The sequence below is a fragment of the Telmatherina bonti genome (assembly GCF_933228915.1).
Source record: "Telmatherina bonti genome assembly, chromosome: 12".
Taxonomy (NCBI): domain Eukaryota; kingdom Metazoa; phylum Chordata; class Actinopteri; order Atheriniformes; family Telmatherinidae; genus Telmatherina; species Telmatherina bonti.
Window position 1 is genome coordinate 6,377,991 of NC_136610.1, and position 19,936 is coordinate 6,397,926.

General features: G+C 44.4%; 1 protein-coding gene across 1 annotated transcript; it reads left to right on the plus strand.

The window, feature by feature from the left end:
• Positions 1-1,938: 1,938 nt before the first annotated feature.
• On the plus strand, positions 1,939-19,080 carry stard15 (StAR-related lipid transfer (START) domain containing 15; the record flags this gene model as incomplete). The annotated part of the gene is made up of 6 exons (XM_079249945.1): positions 1,939-2,085; positions 11,909-12,056; positions 16,333-16,436; positions 16,656-16,773; positions 18,738-18,790; positions 18,865-19,080. The coding sequence occupies 6 exons, from the start codon at positions 1,939-1,941 to the stop codon at positions 19,078-19,080; spliced, it is 786 nt and encodes a 261-aa protein (XP_079106071.1).
• Between the last annotated feature and the right edge of the window lie 856 nt (positions 19,081-19,936).

Sequence of the window (19,936 nt, forward strand, 5' to 3'; positions counted from 1 at the left end):
CAGAGTAAGTCATGGAGTTCCTCAGGGTTCTGTACTTGGACCAATACTTTTCATATTATACATGCTTCCCTTAGGAAATATCATCAGGCAGCATAGTATAAATTTTCATTGCTATGCAGACGGCACTCAGATCTACCTTTCCATGAAGCCAGGTGAAACCAATCAGTTTCTTAGATTACAAAGATGTCTTTCAGACATCAAGACCTGGATGACTCTGAATTTTCTCCTTTTAAACTCAGACAAGACAGAGGTCGTGATGTTTGGGCCTGAAAAATTTAGGACAAAATTATGCAGTTCTGTAATTAATCTGGATGGCATTCATCTGGCCTCCAGTACCACTGTGAGAAATCTTGGAGTCATTCTTGACCAGGACTTGTCTTTTAGCTCACATTTAAATCAGGTTTCTAGAACCACCTTCTTCCACCTACGTAATATTCCAAAAAATTAGGGACATCTTGTCTCAGAAAGATGCAGAAAAATTAGTCCATGCCTTTATTACTTCCAGACTGGATTACTGCAATTCCTTATTTGTTGTACAATGTTGTCCGAAATATGCCCTGACAAGTCTCCAGCTGACCCAAAATGCTGCAGCGAGGGTTCTGATGAGGACTAGCAGGAGAGATCATATTTCACCAGTTTTAGCCTCTCTACACTGGCTCCCTGTTGAATCCAGGATTAAGTTTAAAATTCTTCTGCTCACATATAAAGCTCTCCATGACCAAGCTCCATTGTACATAAAAGATCTTATAGTTCCATATATTCCAAATAGAGCACTTGGCTCTCAGACTGCAGGTTTACTGGTGGTTCCCAGAGTCTCAAAGAGTACTATGGGAGGAAGGGCCTTTAGCTATCAGGCTCCTCTCTTATGGAACCAGCTCCCACCGTGGGTTCGGGAGGCAGACTCCCTTCACACCTTTAAGATCTTCCTTTTCCATGATTCTTATAGTTAGGATATGAGCATCTCCTGAGTTGGAGTCTGCATGTACGGGACCCAACTGTCCAGGTTATGCTCATTGCTCTTATAGTTATGGGTAGTCTAACCATCCATTACTTATGTAGCAATGGGGACGTTACCTGATGCACTGAGAAGTACCTTGGTCTATTTCTTGAATAACTGAATGTATGAACATGTCTAATATTGCCGTCTCTAACTTATTTCTCCTTTTTTCCACAGGTCTTCCTGAATAAGTGCAGTTGTACATGTTGAGCTGTCTTTCCTGTCGTCTCCACCCCAACCAGTCGAGGCAGATGGCTGCCCTCCCTGAGCCGGGTTCTGCTGGAGGTTTTCTTCCTGTTAAAGGGGAGTTTTTTCCTTCCCACTGTCGCCTCGTGCAGCTCAGGATGGAGGATTGGATCAAAGACATGATTCAATGCAATCAGTTGGTTTCTATTATAGGATATGTATGAATTGGCTTGAAATTATGTGTATGTTGATTCGTGTAAGTCAAGTGCCCTGTGACAACATTGTAGTGGAGTGGTGCTATACAAATAAAAGTTGAATTGAATTTAAATAGTTTTGAAGTGTTTTTTTTTTTTTTTTTTTTTTTTTAAATAATTCCTTTACACGTTGGGGATTTTCAAATTCTAAGGCGAGGACATCCATCACCACCCTTCTTGGACCTCCTGTCTCTCTTTGCAACGCCATGTAAAATGCCGCGGATGCGCCCCTTGGACTCATGGGTAATATAGTCTCCAGGTGTGACCGACACCTGAGCAGGTGTTGTCTTCTGTAAAAGTAGAGGAGTGAGAGCTCCAACCTCCCTCCGACCACGTCCTATCTCTGGTCGAGAAACACCAGTGCACCAGCTGCTGCTCCTCACACCTCCTCTTCCTCCTCAGACCTCCGGGACCAGCCGCCGCGTGAGAGGGCAGCGCGCGAGACGCTGACTGATGCGAGGCGTGAATTTCCGGAGTGAAAAGTCTCGTGGTTGATCGGAGATGCCGGTCCAGATCCCGGACGACTCGGACTTCTCTTCGTTCAGGGACCAGTGTCTGAGCGTGGACGGATGGACGAGCCGCTACAATAAAAGCGGCGTGACGGTGTGGTGTCGCGAGGAGGACAGCTGCACGGTGCAGAAGCTCAAGGTGAGGGGCGCGCGGGCTTCCAGCTCATCAGGACACATCTACTGGGATGTCACGCACTGATCTTAACAAATGTGTTGGTTTAGATTCAGTTTAAACTTTATTTAAAGAGTGAAGTCTTGAAGAACCAGTTCTGAAGGGAAGAGGACGTGGTTTAGGAGAAGAGAAGCAATATGAAACTGGTTTTCACTGGACCTTCACCTCCACACCTGTCTGGGTCACATTTGTGTACTTTTATCTCAGGATTTGTACTTTGTGTGGTTTCCTTGGCTGAGGTGAGATGCTGGAAGAATATATCTGAGGTGGGTCATTTTGGTTCTGGAGGTTGGTCTTTCTGTTGCCATTCAGACTTTCAGCTCCATGATTGATGAGCGCAGAGTCCCTGAAAGAAGACCTGATACCTGATCCGGTGATCTGTTGTTGACACGATCTGTCACAGTGAATCAATTTTTCCACAGCCATTTAGCTGCAGGTGTGACCTCATCCTCCAGGTGTGACCTCATCTTACAGGCAGTAGTGTAGTCCAGGGTATTCGCAGGTCTACGACGTATACCCACTTCTAACCCCCTGTGATGCTGCTTTTACTATGACAAACATCCCTACACATGTAGCTACGTCACCCAGCAGCCCAGCTGTGGTTACCAGTATGCTACACTGGTGCAGTTCACCATCAGCTGCATTAACTTTTGCCTGAACATAGACATAATAAAGATACATGTAAATATGTCTATGAGCCTGTCTCTCACTTCTGTGTGCCAGTACTGGTTTAGTCATTTTATAACTTCTCAGTGGACCACTACACCGCTGCTTGCAGGCAAACACCAAAGACTTCCTGCAGACTGCAGGTTCAGCTGATGGATCGTTGGAGGACTTAGCCGTTTGTTTTAAAGCCAGTTTCTGGCTTTAGAAATGTTGGACCGACATACCTGATCCATGATTTCTTCGTGGAGGTTTCAGGAATTTCCTCACTGAGCTGCAAGCGTTAGCATCAGCCTGTGCTAGCTAGTGTTAGCATGCTCCATTAGCTTCACGCTGCAATGCATGATGGTCTGTCTGTGTTGATGTGGCGAAGATCATCATCAGAAACGTGGAAGATCAGCTGACAGGACGTAAAATCCTCCAGCAGACGACTCAAACAGCCGCAGCAGCAGCTGTGTGTGAACACCTGCAGAATGCCGCCGCGTGCCGGTTCTTCTGACCAGGTGCAGGTTAGTGATGGTGAAGATAAAATCTTCATCCAGAGAAGTCTCAGTCTTTTCAACCAGGAAAATGTATTAAGATTAAAAATCCATTTTATTAGAGACTTCTGGCTGAGAAAGAACCAAGAGAAAGAAAACCTGTTAAAGCGTGTTCAGTCTGGTTTGGTGTCGTACAGCGGGACATGGTGGGCTGCAGTGCATGCTGGGAGGCTGCAGGTACACGTCACCGCTGCAGACATGTCACCGACCGCCAGGCGTGAAAAATGATGTCCAATAACTAGGGCTGTGACGATATGCTTTTGTCCCGATTCGATTTAAATTGTGATTCTCACAATTCTTTGATATTGATGATTTTTGTAGATTAAAAACAAACAAAATGTAGAAAACTTTTTTTTGTTGTTCGTCATTTTTCTTGATTTCAATGAGAAAAAAAAAAACAGTTGCCAGACCATCATTCAGTTGCTATAATGCCCAAGAAGACAAGTTAAAAGATCAATAAAAATAATAAAAATCACAAAAAAATTTTAATGGATTATTTCTACTTTTTTGAAAAAAAAAGAGTTTTAACAAAAACATCAATTTTAAAATTGTGAAGCAAAAAAAATCCAGATTTTCTGTTTCTTGATTCGATTTTCCCACCCCTACTAACAACTAAAACATTAGATTGGTGTTTTTCTGAAGGACGCTTACTTCAACATGTGGACATAGAAGTCAGGAATTGAACTTGCGAGCCTTGCTGAGAGCCGCTCTGCCTCCTCAGCCACAGCTACCGTTAGGAAAGGCTGTGGAGGTTTTCTCTGAACCAGTTAGTGGGGGAGCTAACTGCCTGCTGTGAAAGACAAGACGTTTGACCTCTACCTGGAAACCAAGCAAGACGACACCGAACCAGGACCTGATCACCGTGACCCGGTTCCACGCCGACTCCTTCCAGGAAGTCTGAACCTGAACGCACCACCGAGGATGTTGTTGCTCTGGTTTTAGCTTCAGTCCTCAGCAGGAGGTCGACTCCAGTGAGTCTTATTCTGGTCTCAAACTGAAGGACTCTCGCAGAAGGCTCGGTTCTGTCCAACATTCAGGCCAGTACTGTCTGGACCTGGTCTCAGAACCCTGTCACCAACGCAGCCACACATGTCCGAGCTGCAGGAACGTCACGTGGAACCACTGGGATGTCGGTACCATCAGAAACCAGCTGATCACTGAAAACCACTGAACCTGCGCTGTGTGATGGATCCGTCACAGTTCTGAAGTCGCCATGCGATCCGGTTCAGTCCGATTTCCCTGGCAGCAGATGTCCGGACCCAGAAGGTTTTTCTGGTTCTGACTGAGCGGAAAGTTTCAGGTGTTCCTCCATCACCTGGTCACATGTTTAATAGCTCCAGTCAGGTCGACAACGCTGATCAATAACTTCCAATCAGACAGACATCGGTGATCTGAACGAGGTGGTTTCATATCAACAGGCTTTCATCAGATCAATATTATTGATTAATGAGAAAGTTCCGTGTGGTTCAGAATAAATCTGCAGCTTCCTGTTGGCCTGATTAATCCCCGATCGGTGATGGCGATGAAGAGGATGTTGAACATGACAATGATAGTGATGAAGATATTGATGAAGATTAGGATGATGATTATGACTAATGAAGATGAATTTGATCTTGACTATTATGATGATGGTGATGATGATGATAACGGAAGTGATAATGAATATAACAATCATTAGTGATGATGATGATGGTGATGTAGGTGATCATGAAAATGATGAAGATTATGATGATGGTGATGATTAAGATTGAGGATGGTGATGACGAAAGTGATGATAATGATGATTGATGGTGATGATGATGACGAAAATAATGAAAATGACTAATTATGAAGATATTGATGATAATAGTGATGTAGATGATCATGAAAATGATGAAGATTATGATGATGACGCCGGAAATAATGACTAATTGAAGATGATGATTATGATAACAGTGATCAAGAAGGGGATGATGAAGATTATTAGGACGTGATGATGACAATGATTACTGTGATTAAGAAGTAGATGAAGGTGAAGATGATGATGAAGATTAAGGATGGTGATGATGATGATGAAGACTGTTCAATCATTCAGTGAGCTGTTAGTTGCAACTCATCAATGATTTACGTGGAACAAACAGAACCAGATGGAACCACAGAGGGAACCACAAACAGAACCGCAGACGGAAACCGGAGATGGAACCACCAACGGAACAGCAGACAGAACCGGAGATGGAACCACAGACGGAACAGCAGACAGAACCGGAGATGGAACCACAGACGGAACATCAGACAGAACCGGAGATGGAACCACAGACGGAACAGCAGACAGAACCGGAGATGGAACCACAGACGGAACATCAGACAGAACCGGAGATGGAACCACAGACGGAACATCAGACAGAACCGGAGATGGAACCACAGACGGAACAGCAGACAGAACCGGAGATGGAACCACAGACGGAACAGCAGACAGAACCGGAGATGGAACCACAGACGGAACATCAGACAGAACCGGAGATGGAACCACAGACGGAACAGCAGACAGAACCGGAGATGGAACCACAGACGGAACAGCAGACAGAACCGGAGATGGAACCACAGACGGAACAGCAGACAGAACCGGAGATGGAACCACAGACGGAACATCAGACAGAACCGGAGATGGAACCGCAGACGGAACATCAGACAGAACCGGAGATGGAACCGCAGACGGAACATCAGACAGAACCGGAGATGGAACCACAGACGGAACAGCAGACAGAACCGGAGATGGAACCACAGACGGAACAGCAGACAGAACCGGAGATGGAACCACAGACGGAACAGCAGACAGAACCGGAGATGGAACCACAGACGGAACATCAGACAGAACCGGAGATGGAACCACAGACGGAACAGCAGACAGAACCGGAGATGGAACCACAGACGGAACAGCAGACAGAACCGGAGATGGAACCACAGACGGAACATCAGACAGAACCGGAGATGGAACCACAGACGGAACATCAGACAGAACCGGAGATGGAACCGCAGACGGAACATCAGACAGAACCGGAGATGGAACCGCAGACGGAACAGCAGACAGAACCGGAGATGGAACCGCAGACGGAACAGCAAACAGAACCGGAGATGGAACCGCAGACGGAACAGCAGACAGAACCGGAGATGGAACCGCCGACGGAACAGCAGACAGAACCGGAGATGGAACCGCCGACGGAACATCAGACAGAACCGGAGATGGAACCGCCGACGGAACAGCAGACAGAACCGGAGATGGAACCACCGACGGAACAGCAGACAGAACCGGAGATGGAACCACCGACGGAACAGCAGACAGAACCGGAGATGGAACCACCGACGGAACAGCAGACAGAACCGGAGATGGAACCACAGACGGAACATCAGACAGAACCGGAGATGGAACCACAGACGGAACAGCAGACAGAACCGGAGATGGAACCACAGACGGAACATCAGACAGAACCGGAGATGGAACCACCGACGGAACAGCAGACAGAACCGGAGATGGAACCACCGACGGAACAGCAGACAGAACCGGAGATGGAACCACCGACGGAACAGCAGACAGAACCGGAGATGGAACCACCGACGGAACAGCAGACAGAACCGGAGATGGAACCACCGACGGAACAGCAGACAGAACCGGAGATGGAACCACCGACGGAACAGCAGACAGAACCGGAGATGGAACCACAGACGGAACAGCAGACAGAACCGGAGATGGAACCACAGACGGAACAGCAGACAGAACCACAGACAGATCTACAGATGGAAGCTTATAATGATTCGAAGTCAGTGCTGACAGAACCGAGCCTCTGAATGAGGTTAAAAAAGAACAGGTTTAACCAGAACCAGATCAGAGTTCTGTTGTTCCAGATCCTGGATGGCGCTGCAGAACTTCACCTGTCTCCAGGTGTTTCTGGACTCAGGTGGACGTCTTCGTAGACGGGGCCGAGTGACATATAAGACTCGGATCTCAGGACATCATGAATGATTCACGCTGCAGCAGAATCCTGCTGATCCGGTTACGTGGAACATTTTCCAGCTCCGGCTGTCGCCATATCTGATGACGGCTGCTCAGCCGAGCCTGACGCTCCCGAAGATTACAGAGTGGAAAAAGGGACGTGGTACAGTAGACCGCTGTCTCACATGACCTCCACCAAACTGAGACGGGGAGGAGGCAGAATGCCGATGGACCCGTCTGGGCGGATCCTGTTTCCTCTGGTGGAAGTTTAGATGATGTCAGAGAAAACTAGAAGCAAATGTTGGTCAGAACACAAACATTATGATTCGCCTCATGGTTCTGCAGAACTCTGACACCATGGTCCGGTTTCTCTTTAGTCCATTACCGGAATCATCCTCCATCTTTGTCATCTTGTTGGTTCAGGTTCTGGTAATCAGCTAGATGGTTTCACACTGGAAGAAAATATATCAAGAGGTCAGGATTGAGCGTATCCATACTCAGAGTCGATACTTTGACATCAGCTGGTTAAAATATCGGATTTAAAACATTTTGAGCATTGAGATACCACTTTGCTGATACGAAACCATAGACTGTATAAAGATGGGCGTCACCCGTAGGTTTCTGAAGAGCTGAATTGAAGCTCGGTGGGCGGTTCCTACCATCACCATCTAGTGGATGAAGGAGGAACTGCAGTTTTATGCACTTCCGCATAGGCTTCACTTTAACCCGCAGACATCACGCCGTGGAGGAGGGCCATAATCCACATGTATTATTCAAAACTATTAATTCAGTACTAAATGCCTCACAGCCTGCTGGCTTCAAAGCATCTTCTGAGACTTGCAGTAGTTTTCTGCACTTTGTTATTAACAAAGTTTCTACTGCAAGGACTGTGATCTCTTCACCTGCATCTGACCCTTCTGTCTCTGTTCCCTGCTCTGCAGTTCTTGATCAATTTGAGCCGGTATCCTTATCATTTTTGGAAGAGTTGATTGGTGATGTTAAGCCATCAGGTTCTCCCCATGATGTCATTCCTCCTGGTCTTCTGAAAAAGGTCTTTCCTAGAGTAAGGAAGACAGTTCTTGAACAGTATGAGACAGTAGTTTGTCATCTGGAGTTGTTCCATTAAGTTTTAAACATGCTGTGGTCCAGCCCCTACTTAAAAAACCTGGTCTGGACAGCAGCGTGCTGGCTAGCTTCAGACCCATCTCAAGGCTTCCTTTTATTTCTAAAATTTTAGAAAAAGTTGTCTATACTCAACTCAAGCTGTTTTTAGAGGAACATGATATTCTGGAAGTGTTTCAGTCTGGTTTTAAAACATTACACAGCACTGAGTCAGCTTTGTTAAAAGTATTTAATGACATTCTCTTAGCAAACGACTGGTGATTATACAATTCTTATTTTATTGGGCAGCATTGCAGCGTTTGACACTGTTGGCCACAACACTTTGTTGGCTCGGTTATGCCACCTTCTGGGTATCTGTGGTACTGCATTGGAGTGGTTCAAGTGCTATCTGTCAGACAGAAGCATGAGTGTGAGTTTAGGAAATGTTGAATCCAGCTCTGCTCCACTTCCTTATGGGATTCAACAGGGGTCGATTTTAGGGCCCTTGCTTTTCTCTTTGTATTTACTGCCCCTGGGATCAGTCCTGAGAAGGCATGGCATCTCATTTCACTTTTATGCTGATGATGTCAGATATATATGCCTCTTAAAAAGAAAAACGCCTTCTCCATTGCCCTTATTTTAGCATGCCTGGAAGACATCAAAGCCTGGTTGGCTCTAAACTTCCTACATCTTAATGAAGAAAAAACTGAAGTAATGGTGTTTGGTCCCAGTGGAGCTTGTGAACCCTTGCCTGTTGATTTTGGCCCTTTGGCAGGTTTTTTAAAGTCAACAATATCTAACTTGGGTTTTAAGATGGACAGTGATTTTAAACTGGATCAGCGAATCAGTTCTGTAGTAAAGTCGAGCTTTTTCCACATCAGACAGCTGGCTAAAGTAAAACCTTTTCTTGCACAACAGCACTTAGAAACAGTAATCCATGCCTTCGTTACATCCCCACCGGTTGCACTACAGGATTCATTTTAAGATTCTTTTATTTGTTTTTAAATCTTTAAATGGTCTGATCCCTCCTTACCTCTCTGAGCTCCTCCACCCCCACACTCCTGCCCGGTGCCTCAGGTCAGCTGACCTGCTGCTCCTGGACGTACCGAGGTCCAAACGGAAGCTCAGGGGGGACAGAGCTTTTTCTGTTTCTGGTCCAAAATTGTGGAATAAGCTCCCCCTCCACATTAGACAAGCCTCCTCCCTGTCCATTTTTAAAACTCATCTTAAAACCATTTTTACTCCATGGCCTTTAACCCAACGTAAGACAGTGTGCCTTATTTTTATTATTGGTTTTTACTTACTATTTTATTTAGTTTTATTGTTTTAATTCCGTATTCCTTGTATGACCTCTTGTTTTTTGTGTGTGTGTGTGTGTGTTATTTAGTTGCATTTGAATTGTTTTATTCTGTTTTTATTTTTGCTGATTGTGTCCAGCACTTTGTTTCAACTCTGGTTGTTTTAAAGGCCTTTATAAATAAAGTTGAGTTGAGTTAACCGCTGGAGGCGCCGTCCATCTTTCATATATGGTGTATTTGCAAAACACGCCATTTCTTTTTACCTCTGAGTTTTTGGTGATAAAACTGCCTGTGAGGCTCAGAAACAGTAAATTCCTTCTGTGTCACATGATCACAGCAGCCTATCAGATGTCACAAAAAAATTATGCTGGTGATGATGAAGTTTTGTGTTTTTCACTGGTGCAGTGCAAGTTATTCCTCATCATGTTTCATTATACTTATCACATTACTTTGACTTATTTTAATTTTAAATGAAATAACTGAATAATCTTATAGTAACTGTAGTCTTTTTTTTTTTTTTTTTTTATTAATTTTCTAATGATGTAGCTTACTTTATTAGTTTGATTATTAGAATACTTTGTTTTAAAAACATTTCTCTTAAGGATTAATGATCTTGATTAACAATCCTGAATTTCTTTTAAGAGGCATAAAGTATCAAGATTGATGGAAAAATTTCCACAAACTGATGACTTTGTATCGATAGGAACATTTTTGGTGTCGCCCATCCTGACATGATGTCGCATATTTCTGGCAAGTCAGCTAACTGTTTTCTAAACTGCTGCAGCACAGACAAGCTAAGTTTGACTCGGCAATGAATTTAGTTTCCAGCTCCAAACCATCACAAAAACAGTGATACTGATAAAAAATTATCATTGAAATAATTTATCCACATTTTGGTCTGCTTGTTTGTTGTTATTGATGTGCACTTCTACCATCTACATCTCGACTAATACATAGCTGAAACTAGGAGCCATTGCTGCTCAAAGCAATACATTCAGTCATTTATATTCTATACCGCGTAGTCCAATTCTGGGTCGCAGGAAGCTGGAGTCTATCCCAGCAATCATTGGGCGAGAGGCAGGTACACCTAGACATGTTGCCAGACAGGGCCAGGGCCAACACAGAGAGACAAACATCCAGAAAGGTCACCATGTCCCCCAGCTGAGGCTTGAACCAGCAACCAGTGGTAACCACTAAGCCCCATCGCTGCTCACTGCTGGAAAATTTATTCAGACCCCTCGAGCGACTTGTCAAAAAAGTGACGAGCAACAAATCTAGTGACTAGTTCAGGTGTTATTGCAAAGTTTTGGAGACAAACATGAAAGTCTGCATCATTTTCACTCTTCCCAATGAGCAGCGGTGCTGCGTAGGCTCCTCCCTCAGTCAGCAGGTCCGGACCTCACGCTGCAGGACCGGGCTTCACTTAGAGCAAATGTTGACATCTGCGCCACACTCGCCTTCGATGCTGGCTAATCCACCTAAGATCCATCGAGACCAGGGCTACTCAATTCTGTCCCATGATGGCTTCAGGTTTTCTGTTTCTGCACCACTTCATAGTGTTGGGAGCGCCTCGACATCTACTATCCTACAACTTGTAGATGCAGCCCATCTCCAACACATCTGAAGGCTCTACGGCATGTCATTCAGCTCTGCAGAAGCCTGTTAACCACACGTTTATTTGATTCAGGTGTGTTGGAGAGGGTTGGATCTAAATGCCGCAGGATAATAGATCTTGAGGACCAGAAGTTGTGTTAGAGCCATCTAACAAGTCAGGTGCATTGGAGCAGGGAAACATTGAAACAGCGACCTGAACAGTGATCCTCATTGGACCAAACTGAAAAGCCCAGATCCAGTCTGCAGATATAAAAACATCAAGAGTTTGATATTTATATATAATATGCATGCAGGATAAAAATAAGTAACAAACAAAAACCAAACCCAACCAGAACAACCTGGAATTTTAAAGGCCTATTTTTCTGCACTTCTTATGACAAGTCAAGCAAACGGTGGAAGGATTTCACACAGACTGTGATCTGTCTGGCTAAAGACGGCGGTATCATCTATGAGGGCATTATCAGGACATTTTAGAGAGGTTTCATGATGTCATATTTTGACCCCCTCATGGGAACAGAACCACCCTGGGTCTGAGTTTGAGGTCTGATGTGATGCTTCTGTGTGGGTCAGTTTTCACATGGTTGACTGGTTTCTTCTGTCTCTCCCAGATGAGGATCGTGTGTAAAGATGTAACAGCGGAGACGCTGTACGACGTCCTCCATGACACCAGCTACCGTAAGAAGTGGGACACCAACATGATCGATACGTACGACATCGGCAGGCTGACGGTGAACGCCGACGTCGGATATTACTCCTGTAAGTTTCTGTGTGTTTCTATGAACAGACTAACCTGGACAGATGAAAAGACATGTGAACGAATACATTTTTGTTTTATAGACAGTAAATCGGGATATATCGGAAACATTTTTTATATTTACAGTCTCAAGCCAAATAGTTTTACTGCTTGGATATCATAACCAAAGTCGCAGTCTGACACACCACACACTACCGGTTTACTGGCACCATAACTGATCCAGGTCTTCTGTTGGATTGATCCAAACTGATTCCTATGTCCTGTAGACCTCAGGTGTCAAACTCCAGTCCTCGAGGCCCGTATCCTGCAGGTTTCTGTTGTCTCCATGCTCCATGAATAGGCTTACAGGAAGCTGTTGGATCCACTTGATTTAAATCGGCTCCGATGGTGCAGGGAAACAACAAATAGCTGCCAGACAACCCTTGAGGACTGGGATTTGACATCCCTAATGTAGACGGTCCGGCCTGTTACAGACACGACCCGTCTCATGGAGCAGGACGTAATGATCCTTCTGAGCTACTGGTCGATTCCTTCATGTTCCAGTGGAGGTTCTGGGAAGGCTCATGAAGCTGCCATGTTTAAAAACAATCATCACTTCATGTTCTGGCTCTAAACATCTTAAAGGTCCAGTGTGTAAAATTTGAGTGAACAGTGGCCGTCAGTGGCCAGAATTCCTCCAGTCATAAACATGGTTCCGTGTGAGTGGATCTGGTGGCTTCAGGTGCAACGATGACTTTTGATGCCTTTAAAGGGCTGCTGCAGAAATAAATGACTCGTCCTGAAGAATTAACAGACATCATATAGACAGCTACTGTCTTTTTCTGTCAGTGACCTTTGATTGCATCATACGCTATGAAGCTGCAACCTCCGGCGGTTAAAAGTGAAGCCAATCTGGAAGTACATAAAACTGTAGTTCCCCCTTCATCCACTAGGGTCTCCAAAACAGAACAAATCTCTGTAGACTCCCATGTTAAAAAGACCAACTTCACAGCAGAAATAAACATGTTTACAGCAGAAATAAACATGTTTACAGCCTGGTTCAAAAATCCATTTTAGGTTTAATAGGTCAGGTTTACCTTCATGACAACTGTGGGGGGGAGTGAATTTATTTCTAACTCCTCCGTTTAGAAGTCATTTAATCTGGAAATTCGGCGTATTTAGGGGCGTGTGCTTTTGATTGGCAGGTACCCAATCTCCCAGCTAATACTGTGACTTAGCTTTAGCCCACCTATTTAGCTCCTGTTATCTCCGGGTTAGCTCTTAGCTACAGAAAGCTCGGAGTTCGGTAGATATCAATCATCCACCATGACACTCACAGCCCCCCTCTCAGCTCCACCTCTTTGCCCATATTTGTATTTTCTGGGTGAGACGACACGCATGCCCTTGCCAAGATGGCGATGGTAGGAACCGCCCACCAAGCTTCAATTCAACTTTTCAGAAACCTACGACTGATGTCACAGAGGCTACGTCCATCTCTCTTAATACACCTCTAAAAACCTTCCGACATGAAAGTTTAAAGCTAATGCTGATGACATCACAGTCGGTCACATGGTCTCCCCGCATCAGCAGTAGTCATGTGATCTCTTCCAGAGAGACATTTTGTTGAGTTTTATTTCCCCAGAACATCTTTATGGTGAAGTGTTGAAGTTTTTCATCGGATCAGGTGACTCCAGCTTCCTGATTGCTCTACAGAGCCATCTGCTGGACAGAGTTGTTAAACACATCACGCTGTCACGATGACGTGTCGTTTGTTCATACTGTTGAAATTATTTTAACCATTTAATGCTGTATGAATCACGTTTTTGAGACATTTTCTATAACTATGGTAAAATTCCAGTCTGATACTTGTGTTCAGCACCCTGATGGTCACCTTTTGTACAACAACAATTTTCACTCAACAAGCAGTAATGAAGATTAAAATATTTTGTTAATTTAAAAAAATATTTTGTTAAAGACTTTAGGTAAAAAAAAAAAGAGTTTTCCATTTTCTTGGCTCAGGCTTTAAAGGGTTAAATACATCTTCTTTCCGGAACAGCAGTAAATATTTACAGCACATATGATGAAGTAGATCTAGTGGACATTTGTCTTGGATTTAAACCTTATCTTTTTAAAATCAATAACTGCAGGAAGAAGTGGAAATATCAGAGAAGGAGGTGGGAACAGTGGAAGTGTTTGTGCAGCTAGAAGATGTTCTGAACTGTTGGTGCGCTCGTCCAGCCAGAGCTGCTGCTTGCCAGCAAGAGTACCAGACACACCACTGGTCCGGCTTTGAATCACTGACTGCTAGGGGCGGGGAATCGAATCTTAAAAATTAAAAATCTGGATTTTCTTTACTTCATCATTTTAAAATGAAAATTTTTGTGAAAAAAATTTTTTTTTTCAAATAAATTAAAAATAATCCATCATAAACTTGTTATTTTTATTGATCTTTTTACTTCTTGGATATTATAGCTCATATATTATGGTCTGGCTACTCTGCTGTTTTTTCCTAATGGAAATTATGAGAAATGACGTGCAAAAAAAGTTTTGTACATGTCGCAGTTTAAATAGAATAATAATCATAATCATTATAATCATAATAATTCATAATAATTTCTCCGTTCTTATAGAAGAACAACGTTACTTGGGAAATTAGCACCCCAGAAATCGTATCGAATTGAATCATGAATTGTTGTTAGATTCACATCCCTACCAGTTGCAGTGACAGTGTGGAGAGTTTGCAATGACAGTGGTGCCTCCTTCCCACCCGGATCTTTAACAAATCTAGAAGAACGGCTTTATCAAGTCAGGTTTTCTTCCTGTTACTGACAGAGAAAGATGGAAAACAAGCATCAAGACAGCAGTAAATAATTCTGATCTGTGAGCGGCTCTGTCTGTCCTGCTGTCATAACAAAAACAAATAACTTTAATAATCATCTTTGTTTAGTTATCCATTTGAAACCATGTCCAGTTCAGCTAAACAACCAAGCTAATATTATTTATAGGCAAATTGGATAATATACTGCTGGTGTTTATTTAAAGTACGCAACCAAGAGCAGCCGTGCTCGCATGTTTTCATTGTTTTCTGGGGACCAGTTGATAATTTATCTCATTATTTTGGAAAAACTTCTTTTTGTCAAGATGCAAATCATATAAATATTAAATGGACTTATTATTGAATGTGTTTGTGATCTACTGGGAGCAGTGCTGGTTTCCAGTCTATCTGCTCCTTCAGAAACAGTCTGTCTCTGAAGGAGCTCTGTCAGGCAGAGGACTGGTTGCTCCAAGGGGCATGCCAGTACAGTGGTGTACTGTGGTGCCTTGGTAGAGTCAACCCAACAAGCTGACTGACTGAGGAATATCCACTGATCAACACATTTGACTTCTATAAAAGGCTGAAACAGCGACATGTCTAACTGTAAAGTTTTACCTATCACACATTCACACAATTACTCATAAACACCATCACACAGTAGAACACCATCACCATTTATGTGCTGTATGTGAACATAATCCTCACGGGCCATAATGTTTTACCACATAAGTTCCCTATATGTATGTTAAATCACATTGCTGAATTAAATTAAAATGGTAATAATAAAGTAGAAAAAGAAGAAAGCTATGACAAAAAACGTCTAAATTTTGTATCTAGTGCTGTAACAACTAAGTCCTTCTGGATAATATTGTTTACATGTTATTGTTGCACAATGTCATGATGAAAGGGTGGTGAACGCAGGTTGGAGGAGCGTCCTGAGAATTTAGCTCAAAAGAACAGCCTGTTTCCAGCCTTTACCCTTTTGCATGGCAAGATCTGAACCGGTTTCCAAACCAGTTGCACACAGCGAGGCTTTGTATGTAAACTCCTCTGAAATGACACAAGCCTTGATATGAACGTCTAAATTGCTGGGTTTGTGTAGCAGCGCTCCAAAGCTTCAGCAGTACGCCTCATCACTATTATTATTAAATCCTTGTTTTGTAATAGTATTAAATCTTTGTATTATAACATAGGTGATATTATGTGGTGGGAAGGGAGTAAACAAAAAAACAAAGCAAAAAAAAAAAAAAGCCTGTAGCACTTCATGGAAGGATCTGCGTCCAAGTGGACAGTCCACCAGCATCTTCCTACAAAAGTCTGGTTTAACAGGTTTGGTTCTGATCCAGCTCCAGGTTTGAGAAAAAAGTCCTGCTCTGTGTGTGTGTGTGTGTGTGTGTGTGTGTGTGTGTGTGTGTGTGTGTGTGTGTGTGTGTGTGTGTGTGTGTGTGTGTGTGTGTGTGTGTGTGTGTGTGTGTGTGTTATAGGGAGATGTCCGACTCCACTGAAGAACAGGGACTTTGTGACGATGAGATCTTGGCTCCCGCTTGGAAACGACTTCCTGATCATCAACTACTCCGTCAAACACCCGGTCAGTGTTCACAGAAACCTGTTCAGACCCGTAGAACTGAGCCTCCTCAAAGGTCCGACCCGAAACGTCCTTGTAGTGAACCAAAGTCCAGCTCAGTAAAGTCTCATCTGGATGTTTTTCTTCTTTATCGAATTGATAATTAAAGCTTTTGGATTGTCGATTAAAAACCACAACAGGATTCTTTTAGACTAAACACTTCGTGTCTGTCTGTCTCCATAGCAACATCCTCCCAAGAAGGACTATGTCCGAGCTGTGTCTCTGCTGACAGGATACCTGATCCAATCCAACGGAACCGCCGGCTCCACCCTCTTCTACCTGACCCAGGTGGACCCCCGAGGTGAGACACACAAGACACATGAGACGGTTTTCTAACATCCCCAAGAATCTTGTTTCCTGGAATTTATTGACGAGGATTAAAGAATTCCTGTTAATCTGGATGGTTTGTATTTCCACTAAACTTCAGTTTTATTTATTTGGCAATCTTTTTCCACTGCTCATCTTGGACCGGGTTGCAGGGGTGGTAAACTAAGCAGAGGGGGAATACTGAGACATTCCCAGGCCAGCTGAGAAACATAGTCCTTCCAGCGTGACGTGGGTCTTCCTCTGAGCTTTCTGCTGATGGGACATATCTGGAAAACCTCTCCCTGCATTCAGAAGGTATCATATCCAGATGTCTAATCTACCTCATCTGACTCCTCTTGATGAAGAGGGGTAGCGGTTCTACTTCAAGCCCCTCCCGGATGACCGAGCATCTCACCTCATCTCTAACGGCCAGTTGATAGTCGCACAGCATCTACATCAGGTCGGTTATGCAGTTACTGCTGTCGGCCCTTTGAAGGTTCGCAGATGCTTGACATGCACCTCTTCAAACCTGACGGGCATCCCAGCATGCCGCTACATGGAAGCACTACCTTGCGATTGATCAGCGTGTGTTTCTGGATGTTAAGGTCTTGTTGCTGCTGAACGAGTCCCAAAGGGTCACCATTGTTTTTCCAAAACAGGAAATACTTTCCAGAACTGAAGCGAACCATCAGAAAAACTCCGCTCTGTGGTGTTTACTGGCCGAAACCAGCCATACAACCTACACTCTCGTATAAAAACACACTCTGTGTCTACAATGCAGGTCTGATATAACGGAGACACTCCATGAGTCTGAACTGACCTCAAGTAGGAGCTTGTATTTGCAATCTCATTCCACCACAGTCTGTGACCACAGGTGGGGGTAACATAGATCAACTAGTAAACTGAGAACTTTTTGCCTTTCGGCTCAGCTCCTTCTTCACCACGGCCAGACCACCACGTCACGTCAGACGCCACACCGAACCACCTGTAGACATCGTGCTCCATCCCTTCCATTGTCATGAACAAGACCCTGAGACATGATAGGAAATCATTCCTGACCCTGAGACACATTCCACCAAAGACCATGGTCTCAGATTTGGAGGTGCCGAGTCTCATCCCAGCCGCTTCACACTCTGCTGATAATCGTTCCAGTGAGACGTGAAGATCACCACCTGTTGAAGCAAGCAGAACACCATCTGCATAAAGCAGAGACCCAATCCAGAGTCCATAAACCTGACCCCCTCAACACCTCGGCTGCCCTGGCTATACAGTTATGAATAATTGGTGATAAATGGCAGCCTTGGCGGAGTCCAACCATAACTGGAAACAAATCTTACTTACTGGCGGCAATGTGGAGCAAACTCTGGCAAGGGCCACACAGGGACCCAACAGCAAGGGTCTGGTACTCCATACTCCCGGAGCAAAATGATTCCTCAAGGAAAAGGTTGAAAACCTTCAAGTCCACAAAACACTTAGAGTGGTTGGGAAAACTCCCATGCTCCCTCCAAGACCCTGCAGAGGGTGTAGAGATGGTCCTCCTCAACCCAAGCTTTGATTATCTGGACTTTCCTGGACTTTCTGGACTGAATAGACCTTACCAGGAAGCCTGATGAAGGAGATCCCCTGTCGTCCGAGCACACCCACCAGTCCTTCTTCTGGAAGTGGGAGACCACCACCCACAGTCTGCCAGTCCAGATGTCCACGGAAAGTCCTGAAAATTCCTGCTAATCCATCTGATGGCAGTAAGACGCAGACCCACTCCTGCTGTTCTGGTCCTTCAGCTTCTTTAATCTTGTTAGGCTTCATGTTTACCCTCACTCAGTCCAGGTTAAATAAAAAACTATTTCTCTGTAGGGAAAAAGGCTAAAAGGACAGCAGAGGAGACACTTTCTGACAAGGTTTTGAAGTTTAAAAATGTCCTTACGGAGATGATAAAATTTGTCCCGGCTGTCTCTGCAGGATCTTTACCAAAGTGGGTGGTGAACCGCGTGTCTCAGTTTGTGGGTCCTAAAGTAAGTTTGTCATCTCAGCTGTCCTCAGTATGATTGTCTCTGTGTCGGGTTAAATGTCGTATCTCTCCTCTCAGGCCATGAGGAAGATCTACAAGGCATCCCTGAAGTACCCAGAGTGGAAGCGGAAACACAATCCAAACCTGAAGCCGTGGATGTTTCCGGAGCAGAACACGCTGCCGTCCATCAACGTCTCGGAGCTGACGCTGCAGCGCGCCGACTCTCTGGAGAACATCGACGAGAGCGGCGTTAGCCAGGAGAAGGCGCAGCTAAGCGATGACGAGGAGACTTAGACATCCACAGACTCAGCTGGACCGTTCATCTTTCTTTTCCTGTTTGTTTTGTTTGCTTGAGATAAACTGAAGTTAGAGACGTGTCGGATTGGCAGTGAACGCCTCACGCTGCTTCACTCCCTCTCACCCTGATGTTCTGGACTTCAGCTGCTGTCCACATCGTCTCTACTGACCAGTTTAGAGGGTCTGACGGGGTCTGGATTGTAAACGGACTGTTCGGGCCTGGAACCTCGTAGCTGTTCCAGGTTGTTTTTCCAGGCGTTTTGATCACAGTCAGGGTTTTTCTCTCCTTTAATGGTGTTTTTGAGCTGATTGTTTCCTTCATTAACTTTGGTGATGAAATGAAATTGATTCAGTTCAGAAAATGATTGATTTGTTACAGAAACCTGACACTGTCGATTGATTACTCAGGCGAGAGCTTAAAGAAAAACCAGGACAAACTTTGTAGAAGCTGTTTTTACAGTTGTCGAATTGGATGTTGAAGATCAATAAAGTTTCCACTGATTCTAATCAATTTTAGCAGTTTGTCATCGATCGCTGTAGATTCATCTTCAGGAGCACTTAGACGATGTGTTTGAGAAAAATCGGACGTATGTGTTGCACCTGGATTAGGAACTGCCTCAGGCCATGTACAAGTAGCTGCACACGACCTCTTTCAAACACAAACCAATCCACGCATATCTGCAGTGTTGTTAAGCATTACCATATCAAACCTTTAGGGGGCAGTAGCGTCCCTAATCCTGTCCAGTCAGACTAACTTCCATCTCACAGCGTCACTTCCACAAAACATGAAACGCGCCTCTAACGTGATCTGGTTAGGTAGCGGAAATAACTGTTCTTAATGTCGTCCTTCGCC